At 55.1% G+C, this 26528-nt stretch overlaps 1 protein-coding gene across 3 annotated transcripts in view; it reads left to right on the forward strand.

The window, feature by feature from the left end:
- The window catches only part of AGO2 (argonaute RISC catalytic component 2), an 86617-nt gene that overhangs the window by 50416 nt on the left and 9673 nt on the right, over nucleotides 1-26528 (forward strand). For all 3 annotated transcript variants that reach the window (XM_081071258.1, XM_081071257.1, XM_081071259.1), the window contains exons 3-14: nucleotides 5234-5354; nucleotides 11651-11832; nucleotides 12983-13119; nucleotides 13876-14010; nucleotides 14823-14910; nucleotides 16144-16291; nucleotides 17013-17132; nucleotides 17297-17419; nucleotides 18750-18883; nucleotides 21365-21549; nucleotides 22744-22903; nucleotides 25449-25539. In XM_081071258.1, coding sequence (XP_080927384.1) covers nucleotides 5234-5354; nucleotides 11651-11832; nucleotides 12983-13119; nucleotides 13876-14010; nucleotides 14823-14910; nucleotides 16144-16291; nucleotides 17013-17132; nucleotides 17297-17419; nucleotides 18750-18883; nucleotides 21365-21549; nucleotides 22744-22903; nucleotides 25449-25539 — 1624 coding nt within the window. The remainder of the gene's footprint in view (nucleotides 1-5233; nucleotides 5355-11650; nucleotides 11833-12982; nucleotides 13120-13875; nucleotides 14011-14822; nucleotides 14911-16143; nucleotides 16292-17012; nucleotides 17133-17296; nucleotides 17420-18749; nucleotides 18884-21364; nucleotides 21550-22743; nucleotides 22904-25448; nucleotides 25540-26528) is intronic.

The raw sequence follows: 26528 nt of genomic DNA on the forward strand, positions 1-26528 counted from the left end.
TGTCTGCTCATGGTCAGGGTTCTTTTTCGTCCGCCGGGGAGCTTCCTACTGTAATGACTGATTGAATAGCCTCCTCCTTTGAACACATTTCCTGAGCCCCTGCAGAAGCCACAGTTTCGTGTGTGAACGGGTTGCCATCATCAGCATAAGCAGGCGTGTCGCGTGGCAGGGCCCATTCTATTGCTTTGACTGCTAGATGCCTGGGTGCTGAAAAGCGTGCCGTGTCCTCTCTGCTGCCACTCCTGCCGCCGATGAAGCGCCTGTGTGCCCACAGGGCCGGTCACTAGTGTCCTGTCTGTCCCCGCTCCAGCAGCACGCCGTCTCGCTCACGAGCTTTTACACATCCACCCTGTTCCTCTTTAAGAGCACGGCTAGCCTCTGTCCTTTCCAAATACATTTAGAATTAGTTTATTAAATTCCATCAAACACCAGTGAACCCTTCACTGGGGTTGAAAGAATGGATGTGTTTGGGGAGAATTGAATAATTGAATATTATGGTCCACGAATGTGGCTTGTTCATTGGTTGTTCTGTTTTTTAACCTCTTCTGGTGTTTCCAGCTCCCAAATGAAAGGTTTGGAACTAGTTATCCCCACCCCTCCTCCCCTGCACGTTTACCTCTGGGTACACCCCTTCCTCACTGTGACACACTTACAGGCCGCGTGTGGGAAGGGCCCGCTGGTGTGGCTGCTCTTGTCCAGTCTCAGGGTAGAGGGGGGCAGCAGGAGGTGGGGAGAAGGAGAAAGGGGAGGTTAGTGTACAGGGTGGCCGCTGATTCCAAAACGTGAATGTGTAACAAGCGCCATACTGATACTGTGTTGCATTAGGTAATAAGGTAATTTACATGTGTGTTTCCAAGCGTGACCTTCCTGTGGAGCCAGATCACTCAGGAACTTCTCTGCTGTTATAAGAGACTTGTGTCAGAGCGGCCACAACCCAACATTGTCTCACAGGCGAAGAACGGACATAATTCCACATTTACTGCTGGAAGCCAAAGCTTTGCGGGGAATTTTAACTTCCTAGAGAGGCCGAGAGGGAGGCAGCGGGGCCACCTCCTGCGGGTTCTCCAGCCCCTCCGCAGTCCATTTCTGCTTGAGACTGACCTTCCTGGGAGTTATTTCCAAAACAAGTTTCTTTGGTGGGTGACTTGGCCTGGGCTCTTGGGCCCTGCGCTACCCCTGTCCCCACCGCTCCCCCTGAGGGTATGTAATGAATGAGTGAGTGAATGAATAAAGACTTGGAACCAGGGGAAAATATGAGCATTTGTTTTAGAAATATTTCTGGGGTATCCGCTATCTGCTGGACCCTGGAGGGACACAGATAAAACGCAAGGATCTGTCTTCATGAAGCTTCCAGAGTTCCTCGGAAGGTTCGTCTGCATATTTGTTAAATTTTTTAAATAAATTTTGTTGGAGAATATTGGGGAACAGTATGTTTCCCCAGGGCCCATCAGCTCCAAGTCATTGTCCTTCAGTCTAGTTGTGGAGGGTACAGCTCAGCTCCAAGTCCAGTCGCCATTTTCAATCTTTAGTTGCAGGGGGCACAGCCCAGCATCCCATGTGGGAATTGAACTGGCAACCTTGTTGTTGAGAGCTTGCGCTCTAACCAACTGAGCCATCCGGCTGCCCATCGTCTGCATTGTTAACAAACACAGCCCCAGTGTCCACCAACAGCAGCAGTTTTCCTTTACCGCAGCCCTCCTCCTTTTTCTTACCCTACTGCGTACGGCACCCGCGGCCTGCAGCCCAATGTGGAACAAGTGGCAGGAAGACACCTTATTGTGCATCTCAGAGGGAAACCACCAGGTTACGGAACTTTCCTTCTGGTCCTAGGTTGCTAATTAAAAAAGAAATGCTGATGGGGTATTGTATTTTATTAAATTTTGTTAAATGCAAATTTTTTTTTCCCTGAGCTTGTTCTACCTCTTGGAGATTATCATAATTTAAGAACTGTTCACACTCGATTTTTAAAACCTAAGTCAACTTTGTTGATATAATTACCTGCAACCAAACATGTTCTTTTGAAGTGTATGGTTGGATGAGCTTTAAAAAATGTGTACACTCTGGGCACCGGTTAGCTCAGTTGGCTAGAGCACGAGCTCTTAACATGGGCCAGTGTGAGCTGCGTCCTCCACAACTAGATTGAAACAACTACTTGACTTGGAGCTGATGGGTCCTGGAAAAACACACTTAAAATAATTTTTTTAAAATAAAGTGTACACTCGTGTAACAATCGTGTGACAGTCAAGGCGTGGGACGTTCTAAAGACCCCAGAGCTCTTTTATGCCCCTTTACAGTTAATCCTCTGCTGATAATCCCCCACCGCCTACCCCATGGCAACCACTGAAGTGCCTTCTGTTGACGTAGATTAGTTTTTGCCTATCAGAAAATTTCATAGAAATGGAATCATGCAGTATGTACTGCTTCATAGCTGGTTTCTTTCCCTGAGTTTGTTTCTAAGATACAACCATCATGTTGCTTCTACCAGAAACTGATCGAGAGAATAAAAGTATTCTATTGTAATGTTGTACCACAATTTGTGTGGATGGGCACTCAAGTTGTTGCCAGTCTGGAGCTATGGTAAACACTTGCATACACGTGGTTACATGTTTTCATTTCTCTTGCGTAAGTATCAGGTATTGCTAGATGGGTGGTCTGTATACACTGAGCTTTATAAGAAATGGCCAAACTTTCTCCCCCTGCGTGGTTCTGTCATTTCACATTCCCAGCAGCAACGTGTAAGAGTTAAGCGTCCACGTGCCCCTTCACCAACCCCTTGGTTTGGTGGGTCTGTAATGTTCGCCATTCTAGTGCGTGTGTGGGGTTTTGTGGTTTTATTAGCATCTCCCTAATGACGAATGATGAGCATCTTTTCATGTGTTTATTGGCCACTTGGGTATCTGTTTTTTGCAAAGTGTTCAAATCTTTTATTTGTTGTTGTTTTTTTTAAGTGGGTTGTGTGTCTTACTGAGTTGTAGGAACTTATTTCGTATATTATGCATGCAAGGCCTTTGTCAGATATTTGTGTTTGTCCAAATGTCTTCTCCCAGCGAGTGGCTGGCCTTTTCCCTTTGCATAACATCCATAAGATACTTTTAAAGAGTAAACATTTTTAGTTTTGATGAAGTCCAATTTATTATTGTTTTCTTTTACAGTTGATAACTGTTTATGGCCTAAGAAATCTTTATCTCAGGGTTCATAAAGGTTTTTCTCTTTTCTTTGTCCCCCGGAAGTTTCACACCACTTACTTCTCTCACGTTAAACCCGACCTTTCATTCCCGGTGTCTGCCCAACGTTGACATGTTGACAGCGTTATTTTTAACCTGTTGCTGGATTCTGTTTGTTCGTGCTGTGTTTCTTCATCTGTGTTTATAAGTGAGATTGGCCCATGACCACTTGGTCAGGTTTCAAGATCAGAGTTTTGCTAGCCTCTTAAATGAGCTGGGGCACGTGCCCTCTTAATTCTGTTCATGGTAAGTTTGAGTTGTTTGGATGATTTGTTCTTGGAGTGTGGGTGGAACTCCCCGGTAGAGCCATCTGGACCTTGAGCTGCTCGTCAAGTCCTGCCCATGAAGATGGGAGGCCTGAAGCTTGGGAATCAGTGGTCTGGAGGCAGTATGCCTGAGGTGCCCAGAGTAGCGTGTGGAGACCCGGGTCAAGTTGTGCCCTGGCTGCTGGTCGGAAATGGCAGCGGTGGAGGTCTTTAGGGCTTCATACCTGCTGGGGCTGTGATCTCCCACCGGTGTCGAGAGCATTCTTGGTGGCCTCTTCACAGGTGTTTCAAGGGGCTCCGTCTGGACCAGGGACTCCCGGGCAGTGGGTGTCGGAGCAGGTCTGGCTGGACCCCTAGAAACTGGCCTCCTGTGACGAGCACAGTGGAGGGCCTCCTGGACAAAACCCGTGTGAGGAAGAAAGCCTGCTGAGGCCCGCTTTCCCCACGCTCTGGGAAAGGAATGGAATGCATTTCTGATTCTTGCTTCCTGAACGATGACCAAGGCTCTGCCCAGAGAGAAACTGTCACAGCAGAGCTGGGCTCAGTCTGTCGGGTGTCCTCCTCCCGCTCTGTCCCTGCTGTCGAGACCCATGGCCCCCTCTTTACCACATCCCCTGAGCCGCTGCTTCCTGATAACGACTGGCATTTCGAGCCTCTGCAGGCCGCTTGCTGTGGCCCCTTCGTGGACCTGGGGGGCAGGCAGGCATCGTGGCCTTTCCTCTCTGTACTTCCTGAGACGCTGTGTGTGAGAGGGGTCAGGTGTTTGGTGACTTAAGTGGAATGCCTCAGCCCTCCCGCACCCCCAATGCTAGCAGAGATGTGTCCAGTGGGCTCTCGGAGCAGAGACATGCAGGGTGGGTGGTGGCGTGCCCACACCCCCAGCCTCCACGGTGCAGGACACTTGGGCAGTCCCTGGTCCCCCATAGCTTCTGCGCCTGTGTGGAGTGGCAGGCCAGCGGGGGCCGAGCGGCTGCAGTGCCCCCTGGAGCTCACGACACAAGTTCCCTTGTGCTGGCCGTGCGTGTGCCGCTGTGACGCCCGAGGGACTGACAGCACCCCAGCTAAGTGGCGTAGAGCGCACGTTGGGCGCTCAGGACCTTGCAGGTGGGCTGTGGGGTGACTGCCCGGCTGGGTCAGGCTGCACTCGGGCTCTGAGTCAGGTTCGGGCTCTTTGTTCTGGAGCCCAGACTGAAAGGGCAGCGGTGACCAGGTACGTTCTTACAGGGCATCCCAGGAAGCCAAGCTAATCACACGACCCCTGACGGCCTCTGTTTACGTCACGACCTCTGACTTCCCGGTGACCAAAGCAAAGCGCCCAGCTGAGCCAGCACCCAATGTCAGCGGGGTGGGGATTCTTCTCTGTGAGCACAGGGGTGGGGGGGAGGCCTGGGGGGTGTCACAGGCAAGCACGTGGTATCTAGCGCCACGGCTGTGGGAACAGGGCTCCCTCCCCTCTGGTCCTCCCCTCAGTGCCCCAGGAAGTTCTGGGGGCTTCTGTCGTGCCCGCGTGCAGCATGTGCAGTGGCTGGTGGGGAAGGCGTCCTCTGAGGTTTGGGTGACTGACGAGCATGAAGCCAGTGAAGGTTCTAGTTTGATTCTTTACAGAAGAAAGTTGGAGGTCATGTGATGAAAACGATCCATAGCTCTTACAAAATGGCTTATAAACCAGTGTCAGAAGGATGGTCCTCATGCATGATTTCTCTGATTTTACTGACATTTTGCTCGAATTCTGTCTTGTTTCAGGGAAATAGTGGAACATATGGTCCAGCACTTTAAAACACAGATCTTTGGGGACCGGAAGCCGGTGTTTGACGGAAGAAAGAACCTCTACACAGCAATGCCTCTTCCGATCGGGAGGGAGAAGGTGAGCTCAGAGATGGGCTTGGACCACCAGGTTACAAAGGTCGTTGCTCCTCATCATTCCACCTGAGAGGGGCGGCCCTGGCGGTCCTGTGCCTCCTCCTGAGGCCCCTGAGAAGCGCCTTCCGCGCCCGGTGGTTGCCCGCGGTAGAGCAGTAAGCTGTCTGCGTCCACAGACAGGAGTTGAGAACGTCTTGAAACCACAGAACTTTGAAATGTAAAACACGGGCCGCGAACCACCGCCAGGCGGGAGGCCGGGTCACCAGTGGGACTGTCAAGACCTAAGGAAAAGTGGGTTCGCGTAAGTGTAGGTGTGCGTGCCAATGGCAGTGAAACAGCTACTAACCGGCGTTAGCCAGTGATTCATCTGAAATAAGAGTCATGACAGACAGTCAGCCCGGGAGTAGTGATTATATTAAAGTGTCACCTTTTCTTACTGTCTTTATCCTCATCATGGCTTTATTTAAAAAGTAATAAAATTTCTGCCTGGAAGTTGTCACCTCTTGGCACATCTTTCAACGAACGGGCTGCTCCAGGGTGATCATGGGTGGTGTTTATAAGCAGAAGAAGAGGAAGGACTCAGCTCAGCCATAATATTTACATAAACTTAAAAAAAAAAGTAACTCCCAACAAGAACAGAAACGCTAGTTCCCTTTGAGAACAACTGCACAATTAGCTTCTGAAACCCCACCCCACCCAGAACCCCGAGAAGGAGCAGAGCTTAACAGCGTCTCACACTGTTGTCCGGTTGTCTAGTGACCTGTATGCTCTCTGCAGGCATTGCATTTTTTTTTTTTTTGCCTTTGCGTTTTAATGATAAAAAGACTTAAGCTCCTCTCACCCGTGTGGATGCTCAGAATTGCCGGGTCCTGGTAAGAGTGGACATGGGCTGGGGGAAGGCCGGCGGTGATAAGGGCTGTGTGCCGAAAGGTCTCCGGGATTCTCAGAGACCGCAGTGGCTCAGCTGGGCACTGCCTGGTGCAGGGCAGTAGACGTCCGTGTTCCGAATTGGAGGGAGTGCCGGGACCCTACGCCTGTCAGCTGAGGAGACGTGCCCCTTGCAAATTAGCATGCTGTGCATTTGAAAGTTATTGATTATATAGCTTTGTGACTAATTTGCACATTTGTTTTTGTTTGAAATTGTATAAGGGACAAACAAGGAGTTTATTCACCGTGTCGTCTGTGCATGTCGACACTCGGACACTAGGCGGGCACAGGAACGTTTTCCTTCAGAAGGGGTGGGGGAGTCGCTAAGGTGTGCGTGTCTGAGACGCGTCCTCGCAGAAGTTCACAGCGCAGCTCTGGGCTCCCCACAGCCTGACTAAGTCCTTGCTTCACTCCTACTCCCGGCGAGACCGTGGGCAAGCCGCCTTACCTTGCCACCCTCAGCTGTCACACCTGTAAGAGGGGACATTGCATAGAAATGACCTCGTGGGGCCTCGTGCGAGTCAAATGAGTGAGGGCACCCCAAGAAGAGCGCTTTCCACGTTACGTGCTGCCAGCTGCCCTGGGTCTCTGCTAATCTGTGCTGCTCATTCAGCGTCCACATCGCTAACCAGCTTCCACATCCTACTGTCGTCCCAAATCACTGAGTTGTCGGGATCTAATGTGCTTATTTACGCCTGGGACATGGCACGCACTGAGCAGGTACCACTGGTTACTGTTACTGGGCTCAGCGATTTGTATCTGTCATCCTAACCCACACGTCTCTGGGTGGGGGCCGATGCCCACGGTGGCCCCGTGTCTACTGCCTTGTACCTGGTGGACGCTCGGTGTCCCTTAAGTTTAATCCCTACCACCCTTGTCCTGTTTTCAGATGAGCTTCGGGAACCTACCCAGAGCCCCAGCGTTTGGTGAGCGTGGGGTCTCCTAACTGCACACCACGCCTGCCACTCATTCTCAAAGTTCTGTCAAATATTCGCGATACGCAGAAATTAATCTCTTCCCTCAGAGCTAAAATAAAATGCTGCTTCATACATTACATCTTATAGCCAAGTGCTATCTTTTTCTTTTTCTTTTATGTTTGCTCATTTTTCTATAAAGCAGTTTTCTTTGTATCATGGGCACTTCTGTAGTAAGACAGAAAGAAAATCCTTTGGTGTCGTGTGAACCCCATGTCTCCTGGCGGCTAGATGGGGGCTGCAGCTGGCCTTGCCCAAGTTTGGGCACAGAGCATGTCCTGGGTTCCACGGCCTGGCTCTTGTCTCCTCTTAATCTCTCCTACTGAAATTAGGAGCCCACCTGCCTTAACTCCAGCCCCCGTGAGGGCTGAAACACCACGGGGCCAGTCTCTTCTTGTGCAGAACCCGACACAGAGGAAGTTGTCCTAGTTGCTCACTGTTCGGGATTTAACTCCGAGCTCTGTTTTAGCAGTGACACAATATGACTGGTAGGACTGGAATATGTGTGGTCTGTTGTTCCCGGTGCGGGTCCAGCCCTGGGCCTTCACTCACCAGGTCTGCAGGTTCCTGCAGCTACAGCCTCCATCCATTTACTCAGGGAAGGTACGAGCATCTCCTTCGAAGAAAGCGGCACGTTAGGCCAGACGCACAGCTCAGATCAGTAACGGCCCTTGTGCAGAAGGCGCCCGCTGTTGGGGACGACAGCCTCGCACAGAACCCATGCTCGGTGCTCCTGCCGGCTCACCCCCTGTGCCCGGGACCGGGGGCTTGAGGGCCATGACTGCTGATTGCAGTGAGAGGTGTCAGGGATCCTGAGTGGGCACTGAAGCTTCTGCACTTGGAGGGGCAGGAGGACTGAGGACAGGCAGGTGGGGGACAGGGGCCATCCTTGGCGTTCTCCCCCGGGTGGAACGCAGGTAGAGGGTCTGCTCGATTTGGGCCTGACCTGCTGCCTTTCCAAGCTAAGGGTCCCTCCAGTGACTCTGCGTTTGTCAAGGTGCCTTGAACTGAGCTGCGCGGGGTGGACACTTGGCTCGGCAAGTGTCATTTACACCCAGCAGAGCAGCCACTGCCTGTGTGCCACTGCTGGTTTTACCTGCCACGGGCGACTCCAGATCCCCAGCACCGTGCTAGACGAGGCTGCGTTTTCTCTTGGGTAATTTGGAGCGGCAGCGCTTCGCTTTTCGAGGAGATTCGTTGCTGTGCAAAGTCCCAGGAAGCCTTCAACTGTCGGCTCCCTGTGCCCATTGAAAACGAGATGTGACCTGCACGTCCCCTTCTGGAAAGGGCCCGTGGCAAGGAGCCTAGCAGCTGTCACCCTGGCACGGACTCCGGCTTGCAGACCCCTGGAGGGCCGCGCAGGGTCTGGATCCTCAACCAGCCCCACGCGGAGTGTGGCCGCCCAGGGCCCTGCCAGCCCTGCCACTCCTTCCTTAGGCAGATGGCAGTGAATTACGGGGCCTTGGCCCTCATGGCAGCCCAGTTTTGGACAAGAAACCCCGCTGGAGACACGGCTGCGGCTCTGCTCTCCTGGGCGCGTGCAGTCTCTGTCCCTCCTTCGTCTCCCAGCCGTGTGGTGGCATCAACCCAGGACTCTTCCCAACGCAATTCCGATTCTGTCACCCTGGTGGCTTCCACACAAAGCGAGTGGAGTGTGGCTTAGGTCTGGCTGCAGAGATGGGATCTCACAACTGTGTCACCATCTTCCAGGCCCTGGGTCAGTGCTGTTAGCCGATATTTCAGTTGTCCGTGTCAGAAGATGGCACTTGTAGTGTTCCAGGGTTCCAGACCGCCCTCCACGGGTGCTGGCGGCCTCAGTTGGCACAAGTGTCCTGCGACGTGGGCAGGCTGTCCTCTTGTTCCTTACAGAGCACACAGGGAGCCCAGTGGAGCCACCTGCCCATGGGCAGGTCATAGCTGGTTACAGAACTGTGAGGTCCATGTCCTGGGGACCTCCGGTGTCCTGGGGACCTGGGGACCTGCTACGTTACTGGGACCGAAAGCTTCAGGCTGTTCAGAGATCGAAGCGTCTTGGTGTGTGGAATGGCACTGCTGGCCAGCAGCCCAGACAGACATGCAGACTGTTCTCTACCTCACGTCACAGCCGCAGCCCCGTGTCACGCTGCCCCACACAGTGTGACATTTCTGTTGAAATCTGCATCGTCCCTAAGCTGTTAGATACGTGTACCAGTCAGCCTCTCGAGACATTGTGTCTGGCAGAGAACGTTGTACAGCCTGGAGTTTATTCTCTCCACCTTTTTATGGGGTCCAAGAGGAGGCTGGACGGGACTTGATTAAAAAGAATAAGGATCTTTTGCTAAAGGAAAATGCGCCCCTCCGAGTCCCCTCTCAGTTCACTTATAGAGGCATTTCTGAAGGGTGACATTACCCAGCGTCCAGTTAGTACCGATTCACAGGGTCGTCCTGCACCCAGGCCGAGAGCTGCTGCGCGATTCGGGAGTTTGCCCGGTGGTTGTCTTGTATCCACCTGGTTGCCGTCCTTGGCATACCACCTCTGAACACGTGGGGCCACTTGCTCTTCCTGATGCCATTGGAGCCGGGTCGCTGCTGCTCCACACGGAAGCCCTTCCCTGACGCCCAGCACAGCCGCGGGCCACCGTCTTGTCCTTTTCTGGGGTCGCGCTGTCCGAATGGCACTCTTCCCTCTTCACTGCACATGACCTGCTGTAACGTGGCCAGCCTCCTGGGCCTCAGTTTCCCTAACTGAAAGTATGGGTGGGGCGGGGGTGTCGTGAACGATAGGTTATTGGGTGAAATACATAATGCCTGCCCCTTTAGTATCACCATGTTAAATGCTAGGTTTTAGTTACTGCTTTTACAAGACACATTCAAATTTTTATTACGAAATACAGTATACACACACACACACACACACACACACACACACGGTGCCAAAAAATGAATATACATTTTAAGAAAAGGAAAAGCTGTATTAATTGTAATACTCAATATATACCGAAAGCAAAAGAGGAGAACAGGTCACGTGTGACCTCTGCAATGACAAGAGGTGCTCAAAGTGGTTACCATCAGCGTCCAGACACTTCTGATGACAGCGAACGACTGCTTGAGCATAAATAATGTCTCTTAAAATGTGTAGACATTTTTTTGGCACCCCCAGTATGTACATAAAACAGTAATAAGTTCCATGTATCCGCCATTCAGGCCAAGACGCTGCCTCCCTCCCCGTGTCCCCCACTCTGCTCCCTGATTGCATGCCCTGCCCTTCCCCTCACTGCTACTGTCCAGGTGACTCAGGTTAAGCTGACCCTTTGCTCTTTATTGGTCTTATCAGCGGTGTGTGTATCCTTAAAATATACTGTTTTGTTCTAAAGGGAGCCCCCTGTAGTGTCCTGTGTCCCTGTGGGCCTGTGCCCAAGCACTGGGCACAGGTGTGCAGGCGAGTCCAGGCTGCTGCTTAGTGATGGTTGGACGAGGTGGCCAGTGCGTAAGGGCGGGAGCTGGCCTGTGTGGTCAAAATGATTGCCCGCTCTCAGTGGCCACAGGGGACCAGTGGCTGTCACCCTGGGCAGCTCAGGAAGAGACCGTTTTCATTCACACAGGAAGTTCTGCTGGGCAGGGCTGTTGTAGATTGTCGTGGTGAATTCTCAGGATTTTCATTTCTTTCCAGATAATTCTGGTTGGTCTTGTAGTTGAAGCTGTCTGTCTTCTCTGCCGTTTTGTGCCTGGTGACGCTGGTGCCACCACCCTTCTGTACGTGGTGGGGCACGGATGGTCCTGCAGAACAGCTTCGGGAAATGTCCAGCGTGTGATGTCCCCCCCGCCCACATTCTTCATTCAGAGATGACCATTTTCCCACGTGTGGTCGTGGACTTATTTAATCAGACAGAAAGGTTAAAGGGCTGGTAGGGTGTGCGCCCATCCGGATCGCACAGTTGTTAGCGTTTTGCTATTTGTCTTACGACGTGTCTCAGAAGGCTTTTTGTTCATGATTTAGTTGTTGCAAAACTAGCCTGTGGACACTTTTTTTAAAGGGCTGGGAAAAGTAATCCCAAGACCCCCAGCGAGCTGCCATGCTCCCTTCCTCTGGGGCCCCCTCCTGAGAGGGGCCGACCTGCCCGCCAGCCCCCAGGCCGAGCAGCTTCCACCCCTGTCTGGCGTTGCCTCTGTGGGGGGTGGCGTGTCACCGCCTGTCTCCCGCTGCCACTCGTGCCCTGGACATGTGTGGAAGGCAGGAGTCCCTGTCCTGCCTCCCTGTGCAGTGGGCGTGAGGGCTGTGCACGTGCCCACGTGTGTGCATGGAGGAAGGACTGAGTTTCCATAAGACAGGGGTGTCCTGGAAGCTGATCCACCGCCTTCGACTCTCAGTAGCTTCTTCAGAGGGAAGCGTGAATAACTGTGTCCTCTGGGCCCCTCACAGGTGGAGCTGGAGGTCACCTTGCCGGGAGAAGGGAAAGACCGTATCTTCAAGGTGTCCATCAAGTGGGTGTCCTGTGTGAGCCTGCAGGCGTTACACGATGCACTTTCGGGGCGGCTGCCCAGCGTCCCCTTCGAGACGATCCAGGCCCTGGACGTGGTCATGAGGCATCTGCCGTCCATGAGGTGAGGACCGGGAAGCCCGGAGCGTCCGCGTCACCTGGAGAGTACGAACCCTGTCCGAGGAGGAGCTGGTTCCCGGAGTCAGGGTGTGATGGTCATAAATGGGTTCCATAATGAAAATAATAGCAGTGCCCACGTGGCGGGAAAGTTTAGTATAAAAATCGGTCCCTGGAAGTCTCAGCCTAGCGCAGAAAGGTGACGTCCCGGCGTCTGAGCGCGCTGGCGTGTTGCTCCTTGCCTGCGCCCCATGCTCTGAGCCTGTTCTGTTCCTCCGTTGCCGTTACACTTGGGACTTGAGTAGGGGGACAGTGTCCAGGTTCTGCACGTCACAGCGCCCACCACGTGGAGGAGCCTTTCAGGACTGGGCAACGTCACGGAGGCGTCAGACTCTTGTTTTATTCTGTGGGATTCTTTTCTCACTACAAATCGCCACGCTTGAACTTGCTGGGACCGGAGAGTAGGTGGTAGTCTGATGGATGGTAACACTCCAGTGACTCATGAGCTGCCTCCTGAACTCTCCCAGTACCGACCGGAACTCTGAGGTTTAAGGGCAGAACGAGGGTTTCTTGTCCCTTTGTGAGTAAGAGACGGTCACTTGAAGTGCTGTGCTACATTTTAAAGGGGACCCTCGTGGTCACAGTCTTCAGACTTCGGTGGGTGCAGGGATGTCACTCCCGGCAGAGATTCTCCCCTCCCACCCTGCCCCCCAACCCCCAGCATCTAACCTGTCCCTGCTTGGAACATTGATGGGAGAAAGGTGGGTGGGTGCAAGGAAAAAAAAAATCTAGAAGGGTAGTTGCCAAAATGTTGAATGCATTTTTCAAATGAGTGTCACAAATTACGGTGATTTTTATTTTCTGAATTCCTTTGAATGAATTACCATGTTGCTTTTATAATTGGGGAAAGCCTACTTTCATTTTGGAAAAATAATAGAAAAAGAGGGGCAAGGTCAACCAAGGTCGGGGGACTGCAAGGGCCATCCACACGAGCCGACCTCCAGTGCTGCCAGCAGGTGGGTAACGTCACCGCTAAACGACACGTCTTCCCTTCGGAGTCCTTAGTGATGCTGTGTCCCAGGGACCAGGCACGGCTGGTGCCACCGAAGACTTCGAGTCGGCCTGTTCTTTCTTTCAGACGGGGTCTCTTGTTTCAGGTACACCCCTGTGGGCCGTTCCTTCTTTACCGCGTCCGAGGGCTGCTCCAACCCCCTGGGTGGGGGCCGAGAAGTGTGGTTTGGCTTCCATCAGTCTGTCCGACCTTCTCTTTGGAAAATGATGCTAAATATTGATGGTAAGCAGTGCTCGGTCTTTCTTGGGGTTGGGGGCTTGTGAGGGGCCAAGAGCTTGAGGAGAGCCTGTGTGGGAGCCAGAGATGCTGTGTCTCACCTGGCCTGTCTCACCTGTGCGTCAGGCCAGGGCAGTGGTCCTCAGGTGGAGCGCTGAGCTGCCAGGGGTCTGGGTCTCTAACAAGGCCCCCAGGGCTGCTGCCCAGCTGGTGTGCACTGGGCAGAACTGGGTTTTCTCGGGGTGGTGAGTGGATGTCTCACTGCCGAGTCCCTCTTATTTCCCGTGTGTGTTTCAGCCTGGTTGGTGCGACACAGGGTGGCTGATGAGGGGCCCGCCTTGTCTGGCCTTTTGGCTCCTTCAGGTTGGGGACTCACTGCCCCTGTTGGGGGACTCACTTCCCATGTGTTGGGTCACACAGGGAATGGTGAACCTCAGAGAGATCGGCGCCAGAGGGAGTCAGGGAGTCCAAGCCTTACGGTTATCGTGATCCGTTGGGATTTTTCCGTTGTTGTTTTTTTAACCTAGGTTTCTTCTCAGAGGATAACTTTAGGCTCTACCAGCCCCTCGTTGTTTCCCCCCAGAGGGGTTATCGGGCAGCCTGTGAGCAGACGGGAACCGCCCCTGGCTCTGTCCCACCTCCAGGCCGGAGAGTGAGGACAGACCAGGTGCCCCCCCACCTGGCCCACACAGGCCGCCTGGAGCCACTGGTGGTCAGCCCCTCATGTCGTGCTTCTGCCTTTGTCTCTTTTTCTGCCGACAGTCTCAGCAACCGCGTTTTATAAGGCACAGCCAGTAATCGAGTTTGTTTGTGAAGTTTTGGATTTTAAAAGTATTGAAGAACAACAAAAACCTCTGACAGATTCCCAAAGGGTCAAGTTTACCAAAGAAATCAAAGGTGGGTAGCTGCCCGGGTGTCCGAGGCCCTGCCGCTGGCTGTGCTCCCTGGGTTCTGGCGGCTGCACGTGGGTCCAGAGGCTGCGTGGTGACCGTCGATGAATCAGCTCAGAGCTGGGTTGTACCCATGTCACAGAGCGGGAGGAATAACGTCCTAGATGATTGACTCTGCGGGGCGAGGGGTGGGGCGGTGACCCGGTAACGTCCCCGTCGTTGAGGCCAGGACCAGGGAGCAGCAGCCACGTCACAGTTGGTGGCTCAGGGCCTTCAAGAACGGAGTTGCGCCCCCTTCCCTGCATTTCACCCTCACAGCCCTGGCCATGCCGCACCCACTCCGCCTGAATGCCACCCGAGCAGATGGAGGCCAGGGTTCCATGACCTGGCTGGGAGCCGCCGCCTGTCCACAGAGAATGGCGGGCACCTGTCACTCTCTCCGCAAGCCACCACGGCCCTGTGCACCTGTCCTTTCTTAGGGCAACCTAAAGGCCGGAGCCGCACTCCTTGCTAAAAATAACCGTAGAGGAGAAGGCACGAGCTGTGGTGGCAGATGTGGGCCCCAGACGGAGCCCACTGCGTCCCCCTTTTCTTGAAGAACACTGTCCTGACTGTGACCTTGGCATTGCTGGGATGGAAGGCATCCCTGGGGGGGACAGGTCCAGCTAGGTGCCACCCTCCCCCAGCTTCTCAGAACACCCTGCTGTGGGCCTGGCCATGCGGGTCCTGTGAAAACTGGCCATCTGGCCATCGGGAAGTGGGCTTTGTGCTCCCGGCCGGTGGGTCTTGACGCCGAGCTGCGCTGTTCTGTGTCTCCAGGTCTGAAGGTGGAGATCACACACTGCGGGCAGATGAAGAGGAAGTACCGCGTCTGCAACGTGACCCGGCGGCCCGCCAGCCACCAAACGTAACTGCCTCTCCCCACGCATGTCTCTCTGATCCTCACTAGAGGCCCCGACTCAGGACCAGGGTCTCTTCTGGAAACGATGATTTCACTCTAGTTTTAAAATTCCGAAGCTACACCTTTAGCTCAGTAGATTCCAAATGTCACCTAAGAAAATAAGCTAAGGGGACCCCACCTGGACCGAGGGGTGGGGGGCAGCTCCCTGCTGGTTTTCCTTCTGGAATTACAGGAGAAGGGTCTGTTTTGTCCTCAGTGCTGAGCACGTGCTGGGAGGGTTGGGGGTCCGCGGGCAGAGTGCCATGTGTCTGCCCTCGTGTCACTTAACAGTTTGGTGTGCAGCCACTAGAGTAGCCACAAGGACGGGCGCCCTCTCAGCTTGTGTGTGTGTCCATTGCGGGAGAAGTGAGATTTCACCCCTGCACCCCCCACCTGAAGGTCTCCTGAAACCATTGAACACGCGTTTGTTTATTTCATGGTCATTCCGTAGAACAGGCCAGGCCTGTCGCTGCGCGCTGCCTGGGGACACAAGAGGCCCAGCGCCCCGCGCCCCGCGCCCCGCGCAGTGGGAAAGCAGGACAAGCCTGCCTCCTGGCCCCAGGCATCTCCCCCAACAGGGGTCGCCCAGAAGTCTGGGTGGCCCCGTCCCGGCACTGAGGCCACCCGCCAATGTGTGCAGGGCACCACCGCGCTCTCCCATCCCCGCACGCTGGCCTCTCCTGCCTCAGCCCGCCCACATGTGGCCATGGCTGCCCGAGCAGACCCAGCCCGCCCCTTTCTTCATCCCATCCTGGGAGGTGTCTCATCCTCGGGGGCAGGCACCTATACCCCTCGGCCCGCGAACGACTTTCACGGTCAGTCGTGGTCCGCGGTCGGCCGGGAAGTGCACGTGCCTTTTTTCCTGGATTTGTCTTTATTTACCCTGAATCCCCTACACACACTGTAGCTGCAATGTGTCATTGGTGGTTACTGCATATTGTAGGCATGGAGGTATTTTTTATTTCTCAACTGCAGAGACAAAATGAAAGGTTAGGGACTCGGGAATATTCCAGGTGACCCAGAGTACATGCTTGATTTGGGCTCCTAGGAAGGGCTTTGAACATTTGCCCCCACCCATCACCCTGCACCTTCTTCAGCCCCGAGAATGCAGCCCCGGGGACGCGGGTGTGTGCAGGGCTCGGCTGCCTGTCCCGTGGGCCCTCGGCAGCTGCGACCTGAGCCAGCCCTTTGGTTTCCTAGATTCCCACTGCAGCAAGAGAGCGGGCAGACGGTGGAGTGCACGGTGGCCCAGTACTTCAAGGACAGGCACAAGCTGGTTCTGCGTTACCCCCACCTCCCGTGTTTACAAGTCGGACAGGAGCAGAAACACACCTACCTTCCCCTCGAGGCAAGTCTGGGGTGTCCCTGTGGGCTGCTCGGGCCACTTCACAGGCGGGGCCCCGGTCGGCACCCCAGGTCCAGACTCTGTCATCCTGCCACTGTGGGCCCTCGGCAGCTTAGTTTCCCCATTCATAGGATCCGTGGAAAGACGGAGAGCACGGGCGATGTGCTCAGCAGGTCCCTGGCACAGAGTAGAAGATGAACGTATACTGTTTTTCTCCACTTCTTTCTTGTCTGAAATCCATTTTCTTGTTTGAAAACTCTTTGCCCGGGAAAACATGAGAGGCTGCAGCTGAGGCGCAGCGTTAACTCTTTTCCATCAGCATTTGGAATCCCGGTACTTGTTCCTTCCTCCATCGTCTTGGACCTTGGTCTGCTCTTCCCATGGTATATCCAAAGGGAACTTCCTTCCCGGGGGCAGGCAGCGCTATATTCCCACGTTCTGAGGACAGAAAGAGTCCACGAAACCCAGCGGCAGGACACAGAGCCGCCCACGGGGGCGGGTGACCTCGGAGGCTGTGCGGGTCCCCACTCGGGTTTGTGTCATGCCGCGTTCACTGAGGGGGGATTTCTGTCGTCATCCACAGGGCCGCTAAGCAGCTCGTGCAGGCGTGCTGTGTGTGTGACACGGCACCGTGCAGCTCAAGGAATGGACGTGTCGCAGGCAGAGCCCGTGCCTGGTCCCCCAGCACTGGTGCTGACGCCGTGTTTTTTGTGCTTTTTCTTAGGTCTGTAACATAGTGGCAGGGCAGAGATGTATAAAAAAGTTGACCGACAATCAGACCTCAACCATGATCAGAGCGACTGCCAGGTCAGCGCCCGATCGGCAAGAAGAGATTAGCAAGCTGGTGAGCATCACGTCCCTGGGGCCCGTCCTTGGGTGGGGACACCCTTGGAAAGCCAACGTAGGGTGCTCCGGGCCAGGGAACTCCTGATGCTTTGGACAGACACGTCTTCTGCAAAGAAGCACAGACCTCCTCTGACTGTGCCTTTTCTTTCTCGCCTTTTCAAGATGAGAAGTGCAAGTTTTAACACGGACCCGTACGTCCGGGAGTTTGGAATCATGGTCAAAGATGAGATGACAGATGTGACCGGGCGGGTCCTACAGCCGCCCTCCATCCTGTACGGGGGCAGGGTACGTGCAGGCTGGGCCGGGAGAGCACTTGTGTGTGTTTGGACCGTGTGTCTGCAAGGTGATGGTGGAGCGGCAGCGTGTGACCCCTCAGGTTGGAACCGTCCCCAGAGGTGTAGACCCTGGTCCAGGTGAAGAATCATTTCTGCTCTGGTCTGCGTCTGCTAAGAGTTGTGGGGCTTCGTCGAGGGCCGAGTTTCCTTGGCGCTTTTTGAAGTTTTTCAGAATTCCCCTTTTTCTTTCTAAAGGCCATGTTTATTACCCCATCAGAATTTTGACAGCATCCTTCTCTGTATGATGGGTGCTTTGCCAGTGAAGAATTATTTTCTAGAAGCTCTCATTGCTTTTCTGTTGTTTAACTTTGGTTTGGAGATATTTGCTCGCAAGCATAATGGTTAGTGACCTGGGCGTCTGCACAGTTTTGTCCGCTGACTCCCGAGCTTTGATCAGCGTCAGTAATCACAGGTGTCCTGAGCGCTGAGCCCTGCAGAGCTCCTGAGAACCCCCCACTGTGCAGAGCACCGCGTCTCGGGCTGGGTGGGCCTTTACTCGGGGAACACGGTGCAGGCAGTGTGCTACCGGACTTTATACCTTCTCACCTCATGGAACGCTACTCTCGTCCTCAGGTCCTGTGGCCACGTTTAGTTTTGTTTTGTTTATAAGGAGGGTTATTTCCTTTCATTTTTTAAAATATAAGTTCTGGGTTTTTTAAAAAATGTCAACGTTGAAAAGGTACAAAAGAATTATGTTGGGGGGTGGAATCTCTTTGTTTTGCCCAGCACTCAGTTTTTCCCCAGGAAGCAATTGTGTTGTATTTCTCCTTTGTAAAATCCCAGGGATGGCTCACATGTTTTTTTCACCCCTCCTTATGCAAATAGCATATTAAATACACTTCTGTGCCTTGCTTTTCTTTTTACTTAGTGTTTTCTCTTAGACCCCATAGTGATCTTGGAGGTGGTTCCGTGTGTGTCACGGGCAGCTCGCTATTTTTTACCTGTTGCATAGTGGGGTGTTTCGTCCTGACTAGTGGGCCTGGAGGTTGCTCCTATCCACACATCCATCCTCCATTCACCTCTTCATTCATCCCTCCATCACTCATCCACCCATCCGTCCATCTGTTCATCCTACATCCATCCATCCATCCACCCACGCGTCCTGAGCCACCCACAGTGCTAGGCAGTGAGAGATGGGGGGCAACACGCAGGTTTAGTTCTCGGCCTCAGGAACTGCCACCTGGGGAGGGGAGCCAAGAACAACAGGGGTGGTAACAAAGCCCAAGGTTAGAGGAGTATGTCCCCGTTTTTTCTCACTCATAACATCTTGTCCTTTGCAGAACAAAGCGATTGCCACCCCTGTCCAGGGCGTCTGGGACATGCGGAACAAGCAGTTTCACACGGGCATTGAGATCAAGGTGTGGGCTATCGCCTGCTTTGCCCCCCAGCGCCAGTGCACGGAGGTCCACCTCAAGTAAGGCCGCTCACAGGGCTCAGGCACCTGCCTGGGGTGGGGGGCAGGGACGGGAACTGCTGGGAAGGCCCACGCACTGTCCGCTGGGCTGGGGGGCAGGGGGCATGGGCGCGGTTTTGATGGCAGGGGTTGGCAGCCTCTCCCTGCCCAGGAGTGCCAGCCCTGGGTGGGGAAATGTGGGCACCTCCGCTGCTTCCACATGTCACACCCTTGTGGGAGCTAAGTCAATGAGGAGAAAATGAAGCCAGAATGAAGAGGGACATGGTCACAGAGACAGAAACGCGAGAGGAGTTTCTTCCTTCCCATGCAAAGGGGGTAATTAAAAATCGTCCACAGAAGCAGGGGTTGAGAAAAGCAAAGGCTTGTGGGGTCGTGCGTCCCTCCACTTGCCCTGGTAGCCCAGGTAAGGGGGCCGACACTCCAGGAAGCCCGCGGGATGCAGAGACCAGCCCTTTGGCAAAACGAAGGACAGGGAAAAGAAAGCCTTTGCTTCCCACCTCCCTTGGGTGGAAGCAGGAGGGAAACGGCAAAGCCTGAGAAGCAGAGCGGGATTCCGAAAGGCTGTGGCTCTCAGAAACTGCTCCAGAGCCGATGGCGAGAGCGGGAGACTGCCTTTGGTCTCTGCCACACAGAGCCAGCAGGCGGCACAGAGAGGGCTTGGGGAGCCAAATGGAGGGTTAGCGGCTGTGCCCTGGGCCCCTTCCTCCGCTTTTGCCTGGAGCTAGATGGGCTCAGGGTAAGTTCACATGCAGCTACAAGGTGTGATCTAAAATTATAGTGAATGGGGGCCGGCCCGGTGGCTCAGGCATTTAGAGCTCCATGCTCCTAACTCTGAAGGCTGCCGGTTCGATTCCCACATGGGCCAGTGGGCTCTCAACCACAAGGTTGCCGGTTCGATTCCTCGAGTCCCACAAGGGATGATGGGCTCCGCCCCCTGCAACTAAGGTTGAACACGGCACCTTGAGCTGAGCTGCTGCTGAGCTCCCGGATGGCTCAGTTGGTTGGAGCGCAGGCTCTCAACCACAAGGTTGCCGGTTTGACTCCCACAAGGGATGGTGGGCTGCGCCCCCTGCAACTAGCAACGGCAACTGGACCTGGAGCTGAGCTGCACCCTCCACAACTAACACTGAAAGGACAACAACTTGACTTGGAAAAAATCCTGAAAGTACACACTGTTCCCCAATAAAGTCCTTTTCCCCTTTCCCAGTAAAACAAATAAAATAATAATAATAATAACAAAATACAGTGAATGTTTAAATCTAAAGGATTTATTACAGTAAAAGACACATTACCATCAACCCCCCTCAAAACACTCCCCCTCGCCTCGAACACACTTACCCATCGTTCTCTCCACTTTCTGCAGCAGTTCTGGAAGTCCTCTTCCGTGAGTGTCTTTACTTCACTCTCCATCATGACAACACTGTGTCTCACATCGTCTCACAGCAATTTCTGTCAACTAAAAACATCACAATGTGTCCTCATCCACCTTATTTGCCGGACCTGGTACCATGCGACTCCTGGCTCTTCCCCAAAGTCAAAATGATTCAGGACACAGAGGCAGCCATGACAGTGCAACTAAAGACACGAAAGAGGACTTCCAGAACTGCTTCAGAAAGTAGAAAGAACAGTGGGATAATTGTATTCAAAATGAGGGGGTATATTTTGAGAGGGATTAATGGCAATGTGTCTTTCACTGTAATAAATCCTTTTAATTTAAACATTCACCGTATTTTTTGATCACACCTCGTATACATGCAGATACGCACACGTCAGTTTCTTTAACTGCACGAACGTGTGGCAGGCTGCACACTGCCTGGCTGGGTTGGAGCCGAGTGTCCTTACGCTTACTGTAGAAGGCAACGTTATTTTTACTCCCAAGCTTAAAATAGAGGCCGTGGGTGTGCCTGCCCCTCCCCCTCCCCGCCGCTGACGGCACAGGCCCGTTGGCGCAGCTGCCGGTTGGGTTACTCCAGCTTGGGTTGTTTTGCTTTCTGCCATGATTATGCCATCCAAGTCTCCGAGTTGTACACACGAGAGTAAGTTGGGAGAAGAGTCCATGGGGACAGTCAGCTGACAGTGTCCCTCTGACAGTGCTTGCCGTTCATCGAGTGACTGTGCTCGGTGTGTGCAGACAGAACTCAGGGCCTGCCGGGTGGGCGCAGCCGCCCCACGCGTGCTTTAGGAGAATGGCATCTTGTCACACTGAACGGGGAGTGTCACCGCTGGTGAGGCACCAGGGCCACAGTGTGAAGTCCTTTGCTGTATCGTGGCAAAAGAGCCCACGTCTGTGCTCAGCATACGGAGCCTCTCACCAGTTAACATGTTGATGTGACTTTGTCCAGTCCTTAAACTTAGGCTCTGAGCTCCATAAAAATGGTGGGTTTGGTTCTGTCAAACTCGTGCCCATGACGTTGGGCCTCAGGCTGGTGTCACTTCTCGGGCACGTGCAGTGCGCTCACTCTCGTGGACCGTGTCTCTCAGGTCCTTCACAGAGCAACTCAGAAAAATCTCGAGAGACGCGGGCATGCCCATCCAGGGCCAGCCGTGCTTCTGCAAGTACGCGCAGGGGGCCGACAGCGTGGAGCCCATGTTCAGGCACCTGAAGAACACGTACGCCGGCCTCCAGTTGGTGGTGGTCATCCTGCCCGGCAAGACCCCCGTGTACGGTAGGCCTTGGACGCCGTCGTGACCGCGGGGGTTCGCTGCAGCCTGACCCCTGGGTGTTTTTGCCAGACCGAGGAGGTGCCCCTTCTGGCCCGTCCGTGACTAAGAACGACAGGGCGGCTTCTGGGCACAGCCGAGCACGTGCTCAGGCCACCCTTGTAGGCTCGTCAGAGGCCTACGAGGCCTCGTGTGGTTATCTTGTCTATTATCTTGTTTACACCCAACTCAAGCACGACTGGGATGGGGGCAGTCGTGCAGAGCACATGGAGTGACGTGGTAGCCGCCATCACCAGCTCCTGCTGGGACCTGGTGCTCCCTCAGTAATCGCTGTGCCCGCCTCAGAATTCTCTGGAAGGTCACCCAGGTCCTTTATGCCAGAGGGCAGTTGCACTTTCATTCAGCTCGAATCTAGCAAGCCCCTGGGGTGATGTCCCAGGCCCTGGAGAATCAAAGATAAAATACGACAGGCCCTCCGATTTGGGCTGCTCTCGGGCTAGGGGGAGAGAGGTGGAGACGGGTGAGAACAGTACAGGGAGCACAGGTGTGAGGTCTGTTGAAAGCGGGGCTCATGGTGGGCAGGCATTGGGATGTGGGGGCGCCGTGGGAAAGAGGGAAGACAGTTAGACTTGGCTGCTCTTGCCAAGTGGAGGCCCGTGTGGGCAGCGCAGAATACAGAGGAAGAGAAGCCGTGCGTCCCCTCCCAGTACGGATCCCGCAGAAGGAGGAAAGCCGGCAGAGCTTCTGCCCTGTTCACATTCTCCCGGGAGTCACTGTGTCTCCCAGGAGCGGTTGCCTAGTCGCTTCGTGACAGAATCAGAGGAGAGGGCGGGGCCGAGCTCACTCTTTGATGTCAGGTTGGCATTGGCTGAGGGCATGCAGGATTCCAGTGGTTTATTTTTAACTCCACGAGCATTTGCTCATAGCCCTGGGCACTGATGGGAGGCAGCATTCGTCACCAGGAATGCTAGCCCCTGGGTGTGGGCGGGGCTCTGCTCTTACTGCTGGCTCAGCCTCGCTGCTGAGGGAGGGTGAGGCTTCTGCAGGTGGGGCGGGCAGGTGTGGCTGGCACCGCGGCTGTGGGCACTGGTGGACATTCGCCCCTGTGGTTTCCTGCGGGGTGGTCGGGGCGTGAGGGGCCGCTCGGGGAGGGGTGCCTACGAGAGCTGTCACTCATGTGCGCCCTCTGTGCCCCTCAGCTGAGGTCAAGCGCGTGGGAGACACGGTGCTGGGGATGGCCACGCAGTGCGTGCAGATGAAGAATGTGCAGCGGACCACGCCGCAGACACTGTCCAACCTCTGCCTGAAGATCAATGTCAAGCTGGGAGGTGTGAACAACATCCTGCTGCCGCAGGGGAGGTAAGGCCGGCCCGCCCGCCCGCTGAGCCTTAGCCGCGTGATTCTACGGAGTGGTGCTGTCACCTGGAGAGAGTCCACCGAGTTGAGTAGGAGACAGTGTGGAAAGAACCGCAATTCAGAGTCTGGCAGGCTCGACCTTGGGTGCTGGCTCTGCAGTGAGGGGACACTCATGTCGCTCAGTTCATGGGGGTAAATGAGGAGCAGGTGGTGAACTGAAAGCGTCCTTCACTCAGTCAGCAGGTTCTGTGTTTAGTGAGTACCTACTGTGTGCCAGGGGTTCGGGCCACAGCAGTGAGCAATGGGACCTAAGCCCTGGCCCTCTAGTGGATGGACCCAGACCAGCAGGTCCATACACCTGTCCCGTAGGACTTCACAGGTGAGCAGCAGCAACACAGTGAGACAGGAGCTCAGGTGGGTGAGGAGCTGGGCTTTCCATGGTGAGGGTGTCACGAAGGTGGCAGACGGCCTGCACCCAGGGCACGAGCCTATGGACCCTGTGAGCAGAGCCTTCCCGACAGGTGGCACGGGCAATGCAAGAGTCCTGCCATCCCTGCCAGGAGGGCAGGGCGTTGTAGCGAAGGGCAGAGGGCACTGGGGCCTGGGGCTCCCTCAGGCACGAGGCAGTCACTGGAGGTCATGAGTGAAGATGTGGCCCATCTGACCTTGTTCTAGAAGCCCACTCGGCTCCAGGTGCAGCGGGACGACACGAGAGGGGATATGCAGGGTTGGGCACGGGGCATCCAGAGATGGGACCTTTGGAAGAGGAAGCTGCCAGACTGGGTGACAGGTTGGATTTGAGCTGTGAGTGAAGGAGGAAAATCAGAGATGAGTGAGTCCAAGGCCCTCCTCCTGCGCCTCTGGAGAGAGAAGCCAGCTTTCGCAGAGGAGGGAGTCTGGAGGGGACCCCGGGGGTGCGTGTTGGCCTCTGAGGGGACACAAGAGTCTGGTGTTGGGGATTCAGGCTTCGGGGTCCTTGGCACAGAAGTGGTATTAAGGCCACGAGGCTGGTGAGAGCCCTCAGCGGAGGATGAGACAGGTGTGAGTCGTCTGCCCCGGGAAGCCCAGGGTTACGTGGTCCTGGAGGCGAGGAGCCAGCAGTGGAGCCGCAGAAGGGCGGGTCCTGGACCCCCGGCGCCATGTGTCTGTGTCTTGGCGGCTGACGGGCCAAGTAGGATGAGGCCTGAGACGGGACCATGGGGTGGGCAACATGCAGGTTGTCGACCACGTGGCAGGATTGGGCTGGTTGCCAGGGCAGCGTGAGGCCTGGTTGGAGGGGCCTAAGAGCATCGGGAGGCAGTCAGTGGTTGGGATAATTCCGGGAGTTTTGCCCCGAGGTGCCTGGAAGAACACGGGAGATGAGGAAGTAGTGGAAGGAGAGTGGAGTCCAAGGCAGGTGTGGTTTTGGCTGTTTAGGGGTGAGTCATGCCTGTGGACACCCCTGGGAACGATCCAGGGTTGGGGGGAGGGAGCAGCAGGTGAGAGGTGCAGGGTGGGAGGGCTGCGCGTGAGCATGTTGCGGGGAGGTGATGTGCTGGGATCCTGCCGTCCTCCTGTCACTGCTGCTGCTCTCGTGGGGGGGCAGAGTGAGGGCAGGGTGGGCGCTCGAGGCTTAAAGATCGTGGTGATAGGACGCCATCCGCGGGCCCCCTGAAGCTCACGGTCAGGAGGGTGAGGCAGGGCGACTCTGCTCGGCCGTGGGCAGTGTCCCCTCCCAGCCCATCCCCCTCCGCACAGACGTGGTGACAGTAACACGGAGTGCCCAGTGCCTGCAAGTGCCATGCTTGGGAAGGGCAGAGCAAGCAGCCTCCCGATGCCTGCCCAGGTGTGGGTGGAACCATGCTGGACGTTGAGGAGGGGACTGCTCCACACTCGTGGACACTGACGTGGTACACGTGCCACGTGCAGACCCCAGCCGCTGTGCACACACACTGCCTCTGGGGGTAGTGACGGCCCGAGGACAGTCAGCGTTTAGAAGACTGCAGTGCAGAGAAGCGCAGAGCAGTGCTGCTCAGCTGGGGCAGTTTGGCCCCCCCAGGGCACGTGTGGCCATGTTTGGAGACATTTTTGGAGCCAGGACTTGGGGTGCCATTCACTGCACCCGGTGGGTAGAGAGCAAGGGTGCCGGTGCACGGGGCGCCCCTCCCCCAGCAGGAATGCTGCCAAGCATCGGGAGACCCTGGGCTAGTGTGGCCGCAAGTCCACGGCTGAGGAACAAACCGTGGGACTGTTTGGGAAATTTTCAAGTGTGTGCAGAGGTAGACCCCTCACCTCCCTGACCCTGGAGTTGGCTGGCTCCAGCCCTCACACGTCCGGCTCAGACACGTTCCACCTACACCCTCGCCCTCCCTGGGTTCTTCTGGAGCAGACCTCAGACCGCGAGTCGTGTATCTGGAAGGTGTTCTGTATGCGTCATCAGAAAACGGGTTCTTTAAGAGCCTAACCGCAGGGCCCTTATCACACAAGCGGTGGTGGTGCCAGCGCCATCAGCGGTCCAGACGCTGTCCCAGCCCCGGTCTCTAACGCTTCGCTCCCCCCACCCCCGCAGGCCACCAGTGTTCCAGCAGCCTGTCATCTTTCTGGGGGCCGACGTCACTCACCCGCCCGCTGGGGACGGGAAGAAGCCTTCCATCGCTGCCGTGAGTGTCAGCTCTTCCCGCTGGGCCCTCTGTGGGCGACATCCCTTCCCTGAGCTGCCTGTGGGAGGGGACACGGTCCCATTGCCGCCATATGGCCAGAGTTTCTTCCTGGAAAGCACTGAGGTTTACTAAAGTGCGGTTGGTGAAGTCAGAGTCTCATGGAAAATAGATATTGGGGGGGGCACTACAGAAGCCGTGAGTCATGCGAGCTCGCACTGTCCAGAGAGCCTCAAAGCGGCGGAGGCCTCCGGTCCTGTGGGCGGGGGCCTCAGCTCAGCTCAGCGCAGGTCGCACCTCGTGGCCTCCCGGCCGCTGGGGACATGCTGCCCCTTTTCAGACATTTTCTGGTCTTGATTATAAAATGCTAAATGTGCAGTGATTAGGTAATCTAGAGTTAAAAGCCCATCTTTTTTGCACCCCCCTTTTTTTTTTTGCACCCAGTCTCCTAAAGGTGCCTTATTAACTGTACCTTTGTAATGATGAGTGTGGGCACTGGCTGAGCCGTAGTCCTGTCCCTCGGTCTAATTTTGTGAGTTTCGTTGGCAGTTGGGGAGTTGGCAGCTTTCATTTCACAGGCGGTCACAGTGCTGACCACGTGGCCGCCTGTCTCTCTCAGATGGAGGCCGAGCCGCACCCCCCGCTGGCTGTTCTCAGGAGGCCAGTGCAGTCGTGGCGGTGGCCTCTTGTCCCCGAGGACCAGACACGCGTGTACTCAGCAGTGTGGATTTAAATGTGGGGTGTGGAGAGCACAGGCTGTCCCCTCCAAGTCCTTTGATGGGAGACCCCAGTGCCCTGCAGCCAAGGCCGAGCGGTGGGAAAGGAGTGTCAGGCACAAGTTTGCACATCCCATCGTGCCCAGGGGGGACTGCCAGAGTGACGTCTGGGTTGTGTGTCTCTGTCATTGGTCTGAAACCACCTGTTGGTTTTCCTTCTACCCAGGACAGCTCATGCGTCCTGCCCCTCACCCACTCCAGACTAATCAAATATTG

This window comes from Rhinolophus hipposideros, assembly GCF_964194185.1.
Source record: "Rhinolophus hipposideros genome assembly, chromosome: 13".
In the NCBI taxonomy this organism is placed as follows: domain Eukaryota; kingdom Metazoa; phylum Chordata; class Mammalia; order Chiroptera; family Rhinolophidae; genus Rhinolophus; species Rhinolophus hipposideros.